Here is a 15369-nt window from a genome sequence, read left to right as displayed (position 1 = left end):
TGTGGATGCCTTATTGTTGAGGAAATGGGCCCTCAGCTGACTGACTACAGGTGGTTCAGAAAGGTAGTCATAACATTTCCCTTCTTTCATCCATTGAATCCAGTAATTTGCAAAATATTTGTTTGGCAGTCCATTACGTTTTCACTAGTGAGGTTCCACTAAAGAGGAGGAAAATGTGGGGTGCCAGAGTGGCTCAGTTGGTTAACTGTCTGACACTTGATTTCAGCTCAGGAAAAATGTACGTTGTGGAAGTGTCAGAATAGTTGGGCAGGGAAAAGTAGAATTTATGCTTTGGGTCATAAGAAAGTTCTAATAAAGTAAAAATTGTTTTAAAGTACCAGAGCACCATAGATATTGACGAGTTCTCTTTCTTTTCCCTCCCCTTGCCCTATAAATGATGCATTTAATGTTTTAAAGACTTGTAGTTACTATTACTTACTGACTTTCTAGTTGTAAAGAATCTTTCACTTTATTCTTATCATAGTTATAGGGTATTCCCAAGTTAATAGGAAGAGTGAAGAAAGGCTTTTGCTTTTGGCTTGAAAGGGATATATGATTTTTCTTGTTTTAATATATATTTACTTTCTGAGATGATTGTTTTTAAAATTATAGTTTTGGAGTATAGAAATTATCATAATTTTAGATTTGAAAAATTAACCACTAATGGTTTTCTAAATATGGGTAACAAATGAACATTAGTAGTATTGTACTTTTTGTGTACTGTTTTATCAATTTCATATTAGTCATAACTTCTGTCTTCAGATAGGGTAGTATGACTAATGCAAACAGATTGGTTTTTCTGCTTTATGTTGGAGTAGGCTTAAATATTTCTACAGGAGTGCTACCCAGATTCAGAATTTTGTCCCCTTTTCCCTATGTCCTGCAAAATTGCACAGACTTGGGAAGAAATTTGTGGACTCTTGATTAGGTCTCTCCTTGTCAGTAGTGACCTCATGTTGCAGCCTGCTTCTGTTTAGACTGCAGCTCTGATAATTGCTCAGCAGTTTTTATAAGCCCATCACCATCCTTTATGGTGTTTGAAGTCTCTTTACCTGATGTTTTTGTTGGGAGATGCCATGGGTTCAGAATGGCTTGCAGAGCTCTGTTGCACAGGTAAAGTGATCCTTATCAGATTTAATTGAAGCAGAGCTGCAGTACTTTTATGAAGTGTTATTTATAACATCACATATTTGTAATTGAGAAATTAAAATAATAGTAGTTCCCTATGATCACTGTATTTGAATTACAAAATACTTATAATTGGAATAAATGGCTGCAAGATTGATTTTATGTAATACTCTCAAGAAGATTACATGCTTGTGGGCAGATTTAAAAATAGAGTTAACAGAAGGGAGAAAAAGGTCAGAGAATGACTGTATTCTTTTTTTTTTTTTTTGTAATCTTTTAATATTATACTTGACTAAGGACTTTAAAATATGTATGACCCTTGTAATTTATTGTTGCTTCTGTTAGTCTGGTCTTCTTTGGGGGTTTAGTGAAAATCCCCATGAGGTGGGTTTTGTGGCATCTGTCCATATAGTACCTAAATAATTGACTTTAAATTTGTAAGCAGTTATTTTTCTTTTGTCTTTATTTATCAGAACTCACATCCTCTTGATTCCTATGCTATTTTGTTGCTGTTACAGATGGCATAATTTTATTGATAAATCCTTTTTACAACCATAGATGTGTGTTAGCCATGGTTTGTGCATAAGTGCTTTCTACCCAAAGAAATTGGCTAAGTCTGAAAATAATAAATTCTTTGAAGTCTGAAAACTAAATCATTCCTTTGTCCTTTACAAGGTCAGAGAACGAATTTGTACAGTCAACTTCTGTAGCCTCGTGCGTGACAATCTGACTTATAAAGTATAAAATCTATTTGATTTATTTACTAAGGCTTTTTGGGGTAGGGAGAGGGTCTGTTGAAAGCAGTTGTTTGATTGTCCCTCCATATCTTTAGGGCTAAACAACCTTTACTCTTACACTAATAATCTAGCTCATTGATTACTACATACAGATATATACAAATACATATATACATGTATTTGTAATTTAATCCCAGTATCATTTAAAAGGGATAGGAAACAAAAGATCAACTCTGTCGATCTATCCAATATAGGACCATTAGAATTCTTGCTTTTTTTTTTTTTTTGCTCTTTTGGATAACTGGAAGATTATATTAAAGTTTAGTCATTTTGGAAGCTAGAAATAAATCTAGCAACTTTAACTTCTAGTATGGATAAGAATTGTCAGTGGTATTTATAAAAAAATGTAGACTTTTGGGGAGTGCCTGGGTGGCTCAGTTGGTTAAATGTCCGACTTCAGCTGAGGTCATGATCTCATGGTTTGTGGGTTCGAGCCCCATATCAGGCTCTGCTGACAGCCTAGACAGAGCATGGAGCCTGTTTCGGATTCTGTGTCTCCTTTTGTCTCTGCCCCTCTCCTGCTTGTGCTGTCTGTCTCTCTCTCTCTCTCTCTCTCTCTCTCTCTCTCTCTCTCTCAAAAATAAATATTAAAAAAAAAAAAAAAGTAGGCTTTTGGACCCTACCTCCTCTGGGAGGGCCTCAGAAATCTGTTTTTTAAAAGCTTTAAAAAAAATTGGGAAATAAATCATGCACACAGAAATAGGCATCAATGTATATAGCAAAGCAAGTTAGTCAAAGCACATCTTTGTAACCACCATCCGCATGTAGAATAAACCCTGATAGCACCCCAGTAGGTCTCACGGTCCTGATCTCTTCTCTCCCCTCTAACGGTAACCACTATGCTAACTTTTTGACACTAGTTTTTAGTTTTATGAAAATTAAATGTCACTGTGTATATATTTTTGATCCAGCTGCTTTCACTAAACATTGTATGTGAGATTTGTCCATGTCGTAGGTCATTGTGGTTCATTTTATTGCTGTAAAGTATTCCATCCTAAGATTACACATCAGTGATCCAATTTAATATTGGCAGACCTTTGGATTATTTTTACTTGTTGATTATTTATTTTTGTTGTGTACATTTTTTTTTTTTTAAGTTTATTTTCTGAGAGAGAGAAAAAGCGCAAGTGAGGGAGGGGCAGAAAGGGGGACAGAAGATCCAGAGCGGGCTCTGCGATGACAGCTCATGGACCATGAGATCATGAACTGAGCCAAAGTCGACGCTTAACCAACTGAGCCACCCACATGCCCCTGTCGTGTACATTCTTATATACATCTTCTGGTGCACGTATGCATGTACATGAAGACATAAATTTGACTTTTAACTTTTGTAAATATTACCAAATTGTTTCCCAAAGTGCTTGCCCCAATTTACACTAACAGTGCATGAGCATTCCCAGTGCTTCGCATCTTTGCCAACACTTGGTATTAATAGTTTTGGAGGATATATAATATTATTTCCTTGTCATTTTAATAGGTTCATCCCCTTTTCATGTGTGTATTATCAGTTAATTCTTTTGTGAAATAGCTGTTCTGTTTCTTGATTTTCTACTGTTTTTTTTCCTTGTTGAATTGTAGGAGCCCTTTAAAAGTATGCATTGGAAATATCTTTTCATTTTATGTTGTGCCTTTTCCTTCTCATATTGTGTCTTCTGAAGAATGATTCTTAATTTCATTCAGGTTTACTGTTCTTTTCCCTTTGTGGTTAATGCTTTTGGGGTTCTGTTTAAGAAATCTTTTTCTAAATATATATTTCTGTATTATCTTTTTTTGCCATAAAAATAAATTTTATTTGTTTTATTTTTCTATTACGTTTAAAATTTCAATTTCAGTTTAGTTAACATTCCTATATTACCTTCTAAGAACTTCTATTACTTCTCAGAATTACCTACTGGTAACCTTCTATTACCTTCTAAGAACCTTCACATTTCTTGTTTAGGTGTATAATCTGCATTATATTATATTGTCCTTGTGTGTGAGACGGTGCCAACTTATTTTTTTCAATATGAGTTAACAAATTGTCCGAGTACTCATTTTTGGAAAGACTGCCCTTTTCCCTGCTTTCTGTAGTACCACCTTTGTTCCTTATCAAGTGTGTATTCATGGGTACATTTCTGTTCTGTTTGTTTTTTCTTGTGCCAGTGCTATGTTATTTATTTTTGCTTTATTGTTTTTGGGGTCTGGGGTGGGGTATAGATCTCCAATAAAATAGCACTGTCACCCCAGGACAGTGTGATATAGGTGGTCCATGGATCAAATCCTTGTTTTAGGGGTTGTAAGAAAGCCTCCACATTCTGGCTTAATCTTTACTAGCCTGTGTGTGTATAATTATAAAAACATGCTATTTTAAAAATTATTTATATATAATTATTTATATATATTTTATCTTAATCTTTAGATTTGCATTTCTAGTAAGTTTTCTTATATCCATGTATCTATTAGCATTTTAATAATCTAATCTGATGGGAAAAGGTGAGAAAATTCTTCTGAGAAGTTAAGTAAGTAGTTGCCTAACAATGGCAGATTTGAAAAATAACAGAGGATATATACTCCCACAAAAGTTAAAACATGATATTAGGCTTTAGTAACAGACTGATGGACTAAGTAGTTGAGAATTAGAACTTGTTGAGATTTTGGTGTACAGTACAGGAAAAGCTCACCAGAAGCCACAAATTAAATGCGGAAGGGAAGGATGTTGGATTTATACATTTTCTTCACACCATTTGAAATACCACACTGTCAGGTATTAAAAACACAATACTTCTAATCATGTAAGTATGTAATGTGTGTAAGCTTAGAAATTGCAAGTATTACTGAGGAAAATATAACTGATCAGACCATGTAAAGATAGATCTTCGATAATTAAATAGGCAACCCATAAAGGAAATGAAAAATATAAACAACAAATCATTGTAGCAAAATATCAGAAAAAGACTTAATCTTAGTTGACATTTAAGCACTCTGGAGGAAGACCTTCATTTATCTTTTCTTGTTTTGTTTTGTTTTTTGCAGAAGTCACTAAGTGTTAACTTTCGGCACATTTGAAACTACTAGAAATGGACCCATGGCTAAACTCTTTTTGTGCACGTATATGTGATTTTTCTCCCCAATGTTTCCTTCAGAAATGAACTTCCCAAAAACATCATTAAAATTTGAAAAATTTTTAAGTATTTCCCTTGAGGGTATCAGCATGAAAGCATTTAGAACTAAGAATAATCTGTTTATGAAAACTAGCATAATACTGGCTGTTAAAAATTTTTTTTATAAAGCTGAGAGATGTTATATGTGCCAAACCAGAGTGGCTTACTGTTGTCTGATAAAGCAGTTGTACAGTTTGCTACTCATATGTTTACTGTAAGGGAGACCTAAAGATTCCTGCATGAATGGTAAATGATGTTATTTGGTTTCCTGCAGAGAATCCTGTGAATATTAATCTGATAGACTTTGTTTCTTATGTTGGTTAGAGTTTGTGTTGGCACATTTACAGGGGATCTTTCATAAAACTGATTTAAATTTACTTTTTAAAAGTGACTCTTTATTGAGTCACAGACATACAGAAAAGTTCACAAATCATAAGGTTATTGAATTATCAAAAACTCAACTAGTATAACCACCACCTGGGTTACTTCTTCCTTCTCAAATTCTTCCATCTCCCTTTTTGCCAAAAGTAGCTGCTCTGTGGCTTCTGTTGCTATAGATTACTTTTTTCTGTTAACTATTTTTTTCTTTAAAAATCAACTTTGAGCAGCATCTGGGTGGCTCAGTCAGTTAAACATCCTAACTCTTGATTTTGACTCAGGTCATGATCTCACTCTTCGTGGGATTGAGCCCCACATTGGGCTCTGTACCGACGTTGTGGAGCCTGCTTGGGATTCTCTCTCTCCCTCTCTTTCTCTCTCTCTCTCTCTCTCTCTCTCTCTCTCTCTCTCTCTCTCTCTCTGCCCCTCCCCTGCTCTCTTTCTCTCTCAAAATAAATAAACATTTAAAAAAAATCACCTTTGAGGCTGTAATTTTCACTCAATAAAATGCACTTTATAAACGTACACATTTACATGTATGTGTTTACAACTACCACTGTCAAGACACAGACTGTTTACCATCACCCAACAGTCTGGCCCCATGTCACGACTGATATCCTTTCTGTCACTGTATCGATTAGTTATTAAAAAAATTTTTTTTAATGTTTATTTTTGAGAGAGAGTGAGTGCAGGAGAGTCAGAGAGAGAGGGAGACACAGAATCTGAAGCAGATTCCAGGCTTTGAGCTATCAGCACAGAACCTGATGGGGGCTGAAACCCACAAGCTGAGAGATCATGACCTGAGCTGAAGTCGGACACTTAACCGACTGAGCCGCTCAGGTGCCCCACTGTATAGATTAGTTTTGCCTGTTTTAGAATTTCATGTAAATAGAATCCCCTCTAGTAGGTACTCTTTTGTGTCTGGCATCTTTGCTTTGCATAATGTTGAGATTCATGTTCTTGGCATTTTTCAGTTGTTTGTGCCTTTTATTTAAAAAAAATGCTGAGTGTATTCTGTCGTAGGATGTCCTACAATTTGTTTCTGTATTCACCTGTTTGGGTTGATACCTTTGGCTATTACGAATAAAGCTGCTATGCTTGTGCAAGGATTCCTATGGAATTATACTTTCACGTCTCTTGATTAAATACCCAGGAGTTACAATTGTGGGCTCATTTAGGAAGTTTTTTGGTTTTGTTTTTGTTTTTTTTTAAGATTTTATTTTTAAATCTCCACACCCAACATAGGGCTCAAACTCACGTCCCCAAAATCAAGAGTTGCTGGCTCTGCCAACTAAGCCAGCCAGGTGTGCCCCCGCCCGTTTTCTCCCCATTTGGTAAGTTTTATAAGAAAGTGCCAAACTGGGTGCCTGGGTGGCCCAGTTGATTAAGTGTCTGACTTGAACATGAGTTCGAGCCCCGCGTTGGTCTCTGTGCTGACAGCTCAGAGCCTGGAATGTGCTTTAGATTCTGTGTCTCCCTCTCTGATCCCTCCCTGACTGACTCTCTCTCTCTCTCTCTCTCTCTCTCTCTCTCTCTCTCAAAACTAAATAAACATTTTTTAAAAAAGTGCCAAACTGGCTTCCAAAGTGGTTGGAACATTGTATATTTCCACCAGCAGTATATAAAGTTCTAGTTGCTTCACATCCTCACCAACACTTTATTTTAAACGTTTTAGTGGTGTCCACATTTCATTGTGGGTGTCAGTTGGACTTTTAACTATGGTAAAAATGGGATTATTTTGTCTATATTTATAAGTATCCGTAGATACTGTGGTGCAGAATTGGCTGAGGAAGGTCTGCTACTGGCACAGTGAATGAAATAGTCTGGTTTTGGTATCCATTTTGCCTTTTTTTGTGACTTGAATAGTAGCACATGCTGTTACTCTTGGCAGGGAGTACGGAATGAGCACTGATGCCTTCATACTATCCTAGATGAGGTGCTTTTGTTGGGCTGGTAGTACACTTTTTTCCCCTTCAGCCTTGGAATAGGTCAGTGTTTCTTCACTTGAGCACCAAATGAAGTAGTTGCCTATACACATGGGTATGTATAGTTTTGTATGAAAAATAAATTCTTTAGAAAATTAGCATCACATTGTGCCAGAGATGAACATGTAACTTAGTGCGTGCTCTCCTGGTTGTGTCAAGGTCATGCAAATGTGGCAGTTTTCAACACTTCATGAAGTTAATATTGAAAAGTTTTAATAGCTTTTTTCTTTCTTTGATTACAGTGCCCATTTATCTCCCATCAGCATCTTACCAGCCTCTGCAGAGTAAGTAGTATACTTAGAGAAGACAAACCTGTTTTTAATATAAAAATATTACTAAACTGTGGAAATTAAAATCATGGTATGTATTATGCTTACTTTAGAGGAAGGACTGTACATAAGTTAGTGAAACCTAGTTAATATTTTATATACTGCAGTAGGAACAAATACATATGTATATGTATATATACATATGTGTATGTGTATATATGTATATATATATACAGAATATATATACATATATATACATGTATAGAATAAAGATTGAACTTTCTTCAGATGATCTTTTTGATCTTCTGAAATGATTCAGAAATGTCAGTAGGTCTCTTTAAGAAGTAGACTTCATGTAAAAAATATGGACAGGGTCCTTACAGTTTTCTTTGATTTAGCTAAGTATTGACAAATTGTTTTGCGTTATAAATGTAGCTTTGAAAAGTCTATTTAAATGGTTTTCTGTATAGTTACAAGGAATGAATACTGGGACACCTGATCCTTCCCACCTTGGTAGTAATAGTGATAGTATGGTTGATTTGTCTATTAATTTGGACACATTTCTTTTAAAAATTTAACCTAGTATCATGTATTCCTTTTGTATGTTTCTTTTTGTATGCTAGCTTCTACATTTCAGTACCCTGATAATTTGTTTTACTAGTCATTGGTTTTAATGTTTATATTTATGTGGCCAAATGCCCAGTTAGGGTGACTGCTTCTTACTAAAATGTGTTCTGTTTTGTAGCATTTTAGAAAGAACAATTAGAGCAGCTGTGGAACAGCATCTTTTTGATCTGCAGAGCAGCATAGATCATGATTTTAAGAATTTACAACAGCAAAGTCTGGTGTGTAATAATGAAGCAGAAAGTATTAATTGTGATGGGGAAGGATCTAATAACCAGTAAGAAACTTTTACAACATTTTACTGTTATTTATTGTTATAAAATGTTTGATTATCTTCTAAAAACCATAGTTTACTTAAAATGGGATCTTGGGGATTTCTGAAAGTGTGTGTGGAAAGTGACTGTATAAATTTGTATGTAAATTGTATATAGTTAATATTGAAAATCTAAATTTTCCATTAAGATGGTAGACATTAAGTCCAATACTGCCAGGTTTTCCTCCCTGAGCACCAGATGAAGTAGTGAGCTTAGCTTTAGGGACTATGTTGTATGAAAAATAACTTAAAAAAACTTAAAGACCCATACTGTGTGCCACACATGGTCTCACCATGAGAGACATGAAGTGATCTAGACAGCAAGGTACAGGGACACCAGATTGACTTTGCTTGTATTGCATAGTCATTAAGTGAAATAGTGAGCAGAATCATCCTTTGCTTTTTAAATTTTATCCCCTGTCACAAGCTACTACCCTGCTGGCCTCCCTGCATACTTTTTTTTAGGTTAGTTGTTAATAGTTGAATCTTGTATAAGTTAAAAGTATGTCTGTGCTGTGTGATGTTATTCCACTTTTCATTGCACTTGTTACTTTTAAATGGATAAAAAGCCTCATCTCCTTTCCTGTTACCTCAGTCCTGCACTTGAGGGATAAATACATGCCTTTCTCTGAGACCATAATGCGGTGATTTCATAGTTTTTATTTACCAGTTTTTATTTGGAGGACAGATGAGAAAGATGTATGCAAATTTGGAAGGTTCATAGGAGGTAAAAAAAAAAAAAAAAAAGATTGGGTAGAGTGTTTCTTTTTTTTTTTCAATTAGATTTTTAAAAGGCCAAGTGTGTATAGTGCATTAGAATAGCTATTAAATATGAATTGAAACCGAAAAAAATTAATGGATATGAAAACCAAGGATTGCAATATGTTTATTTTAGGAATACCATATTGTACAACTTGCAGGTGTGCTCTGTAGTCTGAAGAGATGGCATCACCAGCCTGTGGAGCTTTGTGGCCCTGATTTGTGTTGCTTTGAAGGCATGATTGGAACTGATAGAACTGGATTGCTTAAAAGCATTGCTTTTAAGAGTATTGGGCCGAATATGAAGGAAAATAGTATCTGAAAACAGCAGTAACTAAAAGTTGAAAATAGTAGGAAAGTAGTCCAAAGGTTATAATTCATATAAGTAGATTCCTTGGCGTTAGTCTTTAGTTTAGCTAGAGATCCTGAAAACCTATGCCCATGCTCACACAATAACCTTATTTTTATCTCTGAGGAAATAACTCATGTTCTATCATTGATGGTGGTATTGTCTTTGTAAACGAAAGCCTACTGCAGTATTTTGCATATTCTGAATAAATTATGTAACATGCAAAATTTGTAGTAGGAAACTACTGTTGTACTTGATAAAGTGTTGGACACTGTGGTGTTTAGTGTCTAGTGCTAGACTTGTATTTTAATTGAAACAGATGATTATGATTGAGAGTATGCATTTGTAAGGGAAATTATTTTGGCACATAAATTATTCTTTCAGCTGTTCATTTGTTTATGAAAATTTTCAAAGGGAATAACAAACAAGGTAGTTTTCTCGCAGCATTCCCTGGAGAGACAAAAATAAACTTCGTGTGTTTAATAATCTAATTGGCAAAATGAATAAAGTGTGGAGTTTTATGAAAAGGACTCATTATCTTAACAAGTGGAAGTTTCAGATCATTATTGATATTTATTTATTTTAAAAGCATTACATATTCAACATTTGGCCTGATCTGATTTTTTATCTTCACTACTAGGGTTGATATTGCTGATGATATTATTAATGCCAGTGAAAGTAACGGAGACTGTTCAGAACCTGTGGCTAGCACTAATTTAGACAGTGAAGTTATGCAGCAAGATTTTGTATTTGAGGATGAAGAAAATAACCAGGTAAGACATGGAAAGAATAAAAGATCTTTGGGTTAGGTGTGCTAGACCTGCAACTCTGATTGCTTTGTGTATTCCTTTCATACCAGAAGTCATAGTTCATTATTGTTGACACACACATTTTTCTTGATTATGAGTCCCAAGAACATACACTCTATCAGTAAAGATCAGGAACCATCATTGGGTAGAGAAGTAGATATAAAATATTTAAAAATATTTTCCTGAAAGGAAACAAATGACATTGTTAGCTGAGGTGGTTGGTGGTATTATGGTTGTATTTTGTTCTTTTTAAAAGCTTTTTTTTTTCTAATTCCCAATTTTTTCCTGAAGAACGCGAGATCTTTTCATAGAGGAAACCACGAACATCATTTTGAAAGTAGATTGTGGGGCGCCTGGGTGGCTCAGTCAGTTAAGCATCTGACTTCACCTCAGGTCCTGATATCGTGGTCTGCATTCCATGGGTTTGAGCCCCACATCAGGCTTTGTGCTGACAGCTTGGAGCCTGGAGCCTGCTTCGGATTCTGTGTCTCCCTCTCTCTGCCCCTTCTCCACTACACACACACACACACACACACACACACACACACACACTCTCTCTCTCTCTCTCTCTCTCTCTCTCTCTCTCTCAAAATAATAAATAAACATTAAAAAAATTTTTAAAAAGTAACTAAATTGTTTTCACTGTCATAAATTGTCCATGGTTGCATTGCTTTTAAAGTAACGTCAATAAATATACAAATTGGGGTGTCTGGTAGTTCAGTCTGTTAAGTGTCTGACACTTGATCTCAACTCAGGTCTTGATCTCAGAGTCGTGAGTTCAATCCCAGCTTTGGGCTCTGTGCTGGGCATGAAAAATAAATAAATAAAAAATAAATAAACACACACACACACACACACACACACACACACGTATATACATATACGTACACAAAGCAGTATCTTTCTTTTTTTTTTTAATTATATCTTTTATTTTTTAAAATTTGCATCCAAATTAGTTAGCATATAGTGCAACAATGATTTCAGGAGTAGATTCCTTAGTGACCCTTACCTATTTAGCCCATCCCCTCTCCCACAACCCCTCCTGTAACCCTCAGTTTGTTCTCCATATTGAAGAGTCTCCTATGTTTTGTCCCCCCTCCCTGTTTTTATATTATTTTTGTTTCCCTTCCCTTATGTTCATCTGTTTTGTCTCTTAAAGTCCTCATATGAGTGAAGTCATATGATTTTTGTCTTTCTCTGACTAATTTCACTTAGCATAATACCTCCAGCTCCATCTACATAGTTGTAAATGGCAAGATTTCATTCTTTTTGATTGCCAAGTAATCCTCCATTGTATGTGTGTATATATATATATATATATATATATATATATATATATATATATATAGCACATCTTCTTTATCCATTCATCCATGCAGTGTCTTTGTACAACATGTTTCACAGTTTAGTTTTGATAACTTTTTAAAATAAGATTCTTAATGGATAAGGAAGTTTTTATTCAGCATGTTTTCATTCTAAGTCATGAACTAAAGTGTAGGTATAATAAAGAATTTAGGGTCTGTCGACTGAGATTTGTATTCTGGCTTTGCCTTTTAATAGCAGTGTGACTTTGGCCAAGTTACCTAACTTTCCTTATCTGCTCCTTGATTTTCTTTAGACAGGTAGGGAGTAATACTTCTGTTAGAGGATTATTATAAGTATCCAGAGAAGTAGAAGTATAAAATTATTTTATAAACTAGGAAACGTTCACTGAAGTTAAGTTGCTCCTGTTATTTTTACTCCACTTGTATATTACTTATATATTAATGCTTTTACTTATGCTGGTATATTAGATAACTCCCTTTTCATGTAGTAGTCTCCTTGCCCTTTTCTGGATTTTCAATTTCTACCTGTCTACTGGATCATTCCCATCAGTGTAAAATGTTATTTTCCCATGTGTAGGAAATAATTCTCTCTTGACTCTTCACCCCCCTGTATGTAGATAATCCCCTATTTTTTGCTTCCCCCTCTAATAAAATTACTTGAATTGTCTCTTTTCTTTAATTCTTCTCTTTCCACTCTCTCTTAAACCTACTTCTGATAACCTTTTGCCCCATCATTCCTCTGAAACTGCTTTTGCAAGGTACCAATGATGTCTCTTGCACATTTTACTTGACCTAAGAGTACAGTTTGATTTAATTAATTACTCCCACTACCTTGATAGGTTCTTTTGTTTTATGTATTTATTTATTCATTCATTCATTCGTTTGTTTTGTTTTGTTTTTTCCCCCTTGGCTTTCAGAATATCTCATTCTTCTCTGTTGTTTTCTACTTGACTGACTGCCCTATTTCTTTGTTGGTTGCTTTTCGTGTTCTGAACCTTTGAAATTTGGAACAGCCCGGTGCCCATTTCTCGGATTGCTTATTTTCATTCACTCAGTTGGTAATATCATTTCATCTAATGGTTTTGAAATACTGTCTACCTGTAAAGATTTCCAAATTTATATCTCTAGTTGAGGCCTTTCTCTTGAATTTGATTCCTATATCGAGTTGTTATACTTAACATCTCCACTTGAATATCTTGTAAGCATTTTAAGCTTTACAGGCGCTAAACTGAATTTATAATCTTGTCCACATGGCTGTTCTTCTTTTTGTCTTTAAAATCTCAGTAAAGGGCAATTTCTCCTTCCATATGCATAGACCAAAAGCCTTGGGTTATCCTTGATTTCTTTCGCTGCACATCCCATTCATTACAGAGTCCTGTTGGCAATACCTTCAAAGTTTATCTGGCGTCTGACCACTTTTTACCATTTTCATTGCCACCCTGTAGGTCCATATCAATATAATTTCTCCTAGATTAATAGATTAATATAGTCTTGGTAACTGATATCATCTTTGCCTTCCTGTGGTCTGTTCTTAGCACAGCAGCCAGAGTGATTGTTTTAAAAGGAAAATTAGAGAATTTTCCTTTCCTTTCTCTTCTCAGAAACTTCCATTGCCATCTAGGTATAAAAATAGAGGAATAGGTACTGCAGAAACACTGAATGATAGCTTAGTCTTTTTCTTTTTCTTTTAGTTTTTTAATGTTTGTTTATTTTTGAGAGAGAGAGAGAGAGAGAGGCAGAGTGCAAACTGGGGAGGGGCAGAGAGAGAGGGAGACACAACATCTGAAGTAGGCTCAGCACAGAGCCTGACATGGGGCTCGAACTCATGAACCGTGAGATCATGACCTGAGCCGAAGTTGGTTGCTTAACCACCTGAGCCACCCAGGCCCCCCGACAGCTCAGTCTTAAGGTTAGCTATCTGGATTGCTGTTTTCCCAGGTGTCCTGTGGTTTGCTTCTTCCTCTCACCTTGTAGATGTTTGCTCAGTTTTACCTTTTCTGTAAGGCCAAATCTCCTCATCACTCTGTATTAGTATTAGCAGGTCTTCCCATTGACCCACCCCCATCTAGTCCCTGAAGTTTCGGTCCTTTTCCCTCTTGCCCTTGATAGTGTTATCGCTATTGCACATATCTTTTAAATTAGTAGTTTACTGTCTGTCTCCCACCAGGAACTATAATCCCTCAACCCTTCATGAGGATTGAGATTTTTATTTGTTCATTATTGCATCCCATTATCTAGAACACATAGGTATTCATTAAGTATTTGTGGAATATGTGACGAATAAATGAGTAACATCTGGCACATAGTAGGCAACTAAATAAAATATATATATATATATATATATATATATATATATATTTTAAGTAGGCTCCACACCCTGTGTGGGGCTTGAATTTAAAACCCTGAGATCAAGAGTCATGTGCTTTACTGACTGAGCTAGCCAGGTGCCCCTAAGTAAATGTGTTGAATGAAATTGGTGAATTGGTGTATCATTTACTTTGTTAACAAGGCAAAAATTATTTTTCCCCAAAACCTTTTTTTTTGTTGTTTTTTTAAGAGCAGTTTTAGGTTTACAACAAAATGGAGAGGGAGGTATGGTAATTTCCCCTATGCTCCCTGCCCCAACACAGGCACACTCCCACATTATCACCGTCACTCACCTGAATGGTACGTATTTTACCAAGGACGAACCTGCCTTGACACATCATAATCATTCACAGTCTAGTTTACCTTAATGTTCATTCCTAGTGTTGTGCATTTCATAGGTTTGGACAAACGTAAAATGACATGTATTTGTTATAATATTCATACTGTGGTTTTTAACCTGTCCTAAACATCCTCTGTGCTCTGTTTATTTCTCCCACCACCCGTGCAACCATAGATCTTTTTATTGTCTGCATAGTTTTGCCTTTTCCAGAATCGTATAGTTGGAATTGTACAGTATGTAGCCTTTTCATAGTGGTTTCTTAGTAGTATGCATTTAAGTTACTTTCACATTTGCTTCATGGCTTGATAGCTCATTTTTTAGCGCTTAGTCATTGCCATTGCTGCAGTGTACCACAATTTATTTATCCAATCATCTACTGAAGGACATCTTGGTTGCTTGCAAGTTTTGGCAGTTATCAATAACACTGGTACTAATATCTGTGTAGACATAAGTTCTTCGCACCTTTGGGTAAATAATAAGCAGTATAATTGATAGGTCAAATGGTACAAATTTTATAAGAAACCTCCAGCTGTCTTCCAAAATGGCTGTACCATTTTGCTTTCCTACCAGTAATGTTTAAGTTTTCCTCTTGCTCCACTACTTCACCAGTATTTGTTGTTGTCAGTGTTCCAGATTTTTGCAGTTCTAATATGTGTATAATGATATTTCATTGTTGTTTTTAATTTGCAGTTTTCTTAATGCCATAATGATGTTGAGTATCTTTTCATATGCTTATTTGTCATCTGTATCTTTAATGAGTTCAGGCCTTCTGCCCATTGTTTTCCT

At 35.4% G+C, this 15369-nt stretch overlaps 1 protein-coding gene across 13 annotated transcripts in view; it reads left to right on the top strand.

The window, feature by feature from the left end:
- Positions 1-15369, top strand: part of FAM13B (family with sequence similarity 13 member B) — a 90591-nt gene that overhangs the window by 43247 nt on the left and 31975 nt on the right. For all 13 annotated transcript variants that reach the window (XM_045059391.1, XM_023255566.2, XM_023255564.2 and 10 more), the window contains 3 exons: positions 7671-7712; positions 8443-8598; positions 10383-10515. In XM_045059391.1, coding sequence (XP_044915326.1) covers positions 7671-7712; positions 8443-8598; positions 10383-10515 — 331 coding nt within the window. The remainder of the gene's footprint in view (positions 1-7670; positions 7713-8442; positions 8599-10382; positions 10516-15369) is intronic.

This window comes from Felis catus, chromosome A1 (genome assembly GCF_018350175.1).
Source record: "Felis catus isolate Fca126 chromosome A1, F.catus_Fca126_mat1.0, whole genome shotgun sequence".
Taxonomy (NCBI): Eukaryota; Metazoa; Chordata; class Mammalia; order Carnivora; family Felidae; genus Felis; species Felis catus.
This window is presented reverse-complemented; position numbering and strand designations above follow the sequence as displayed.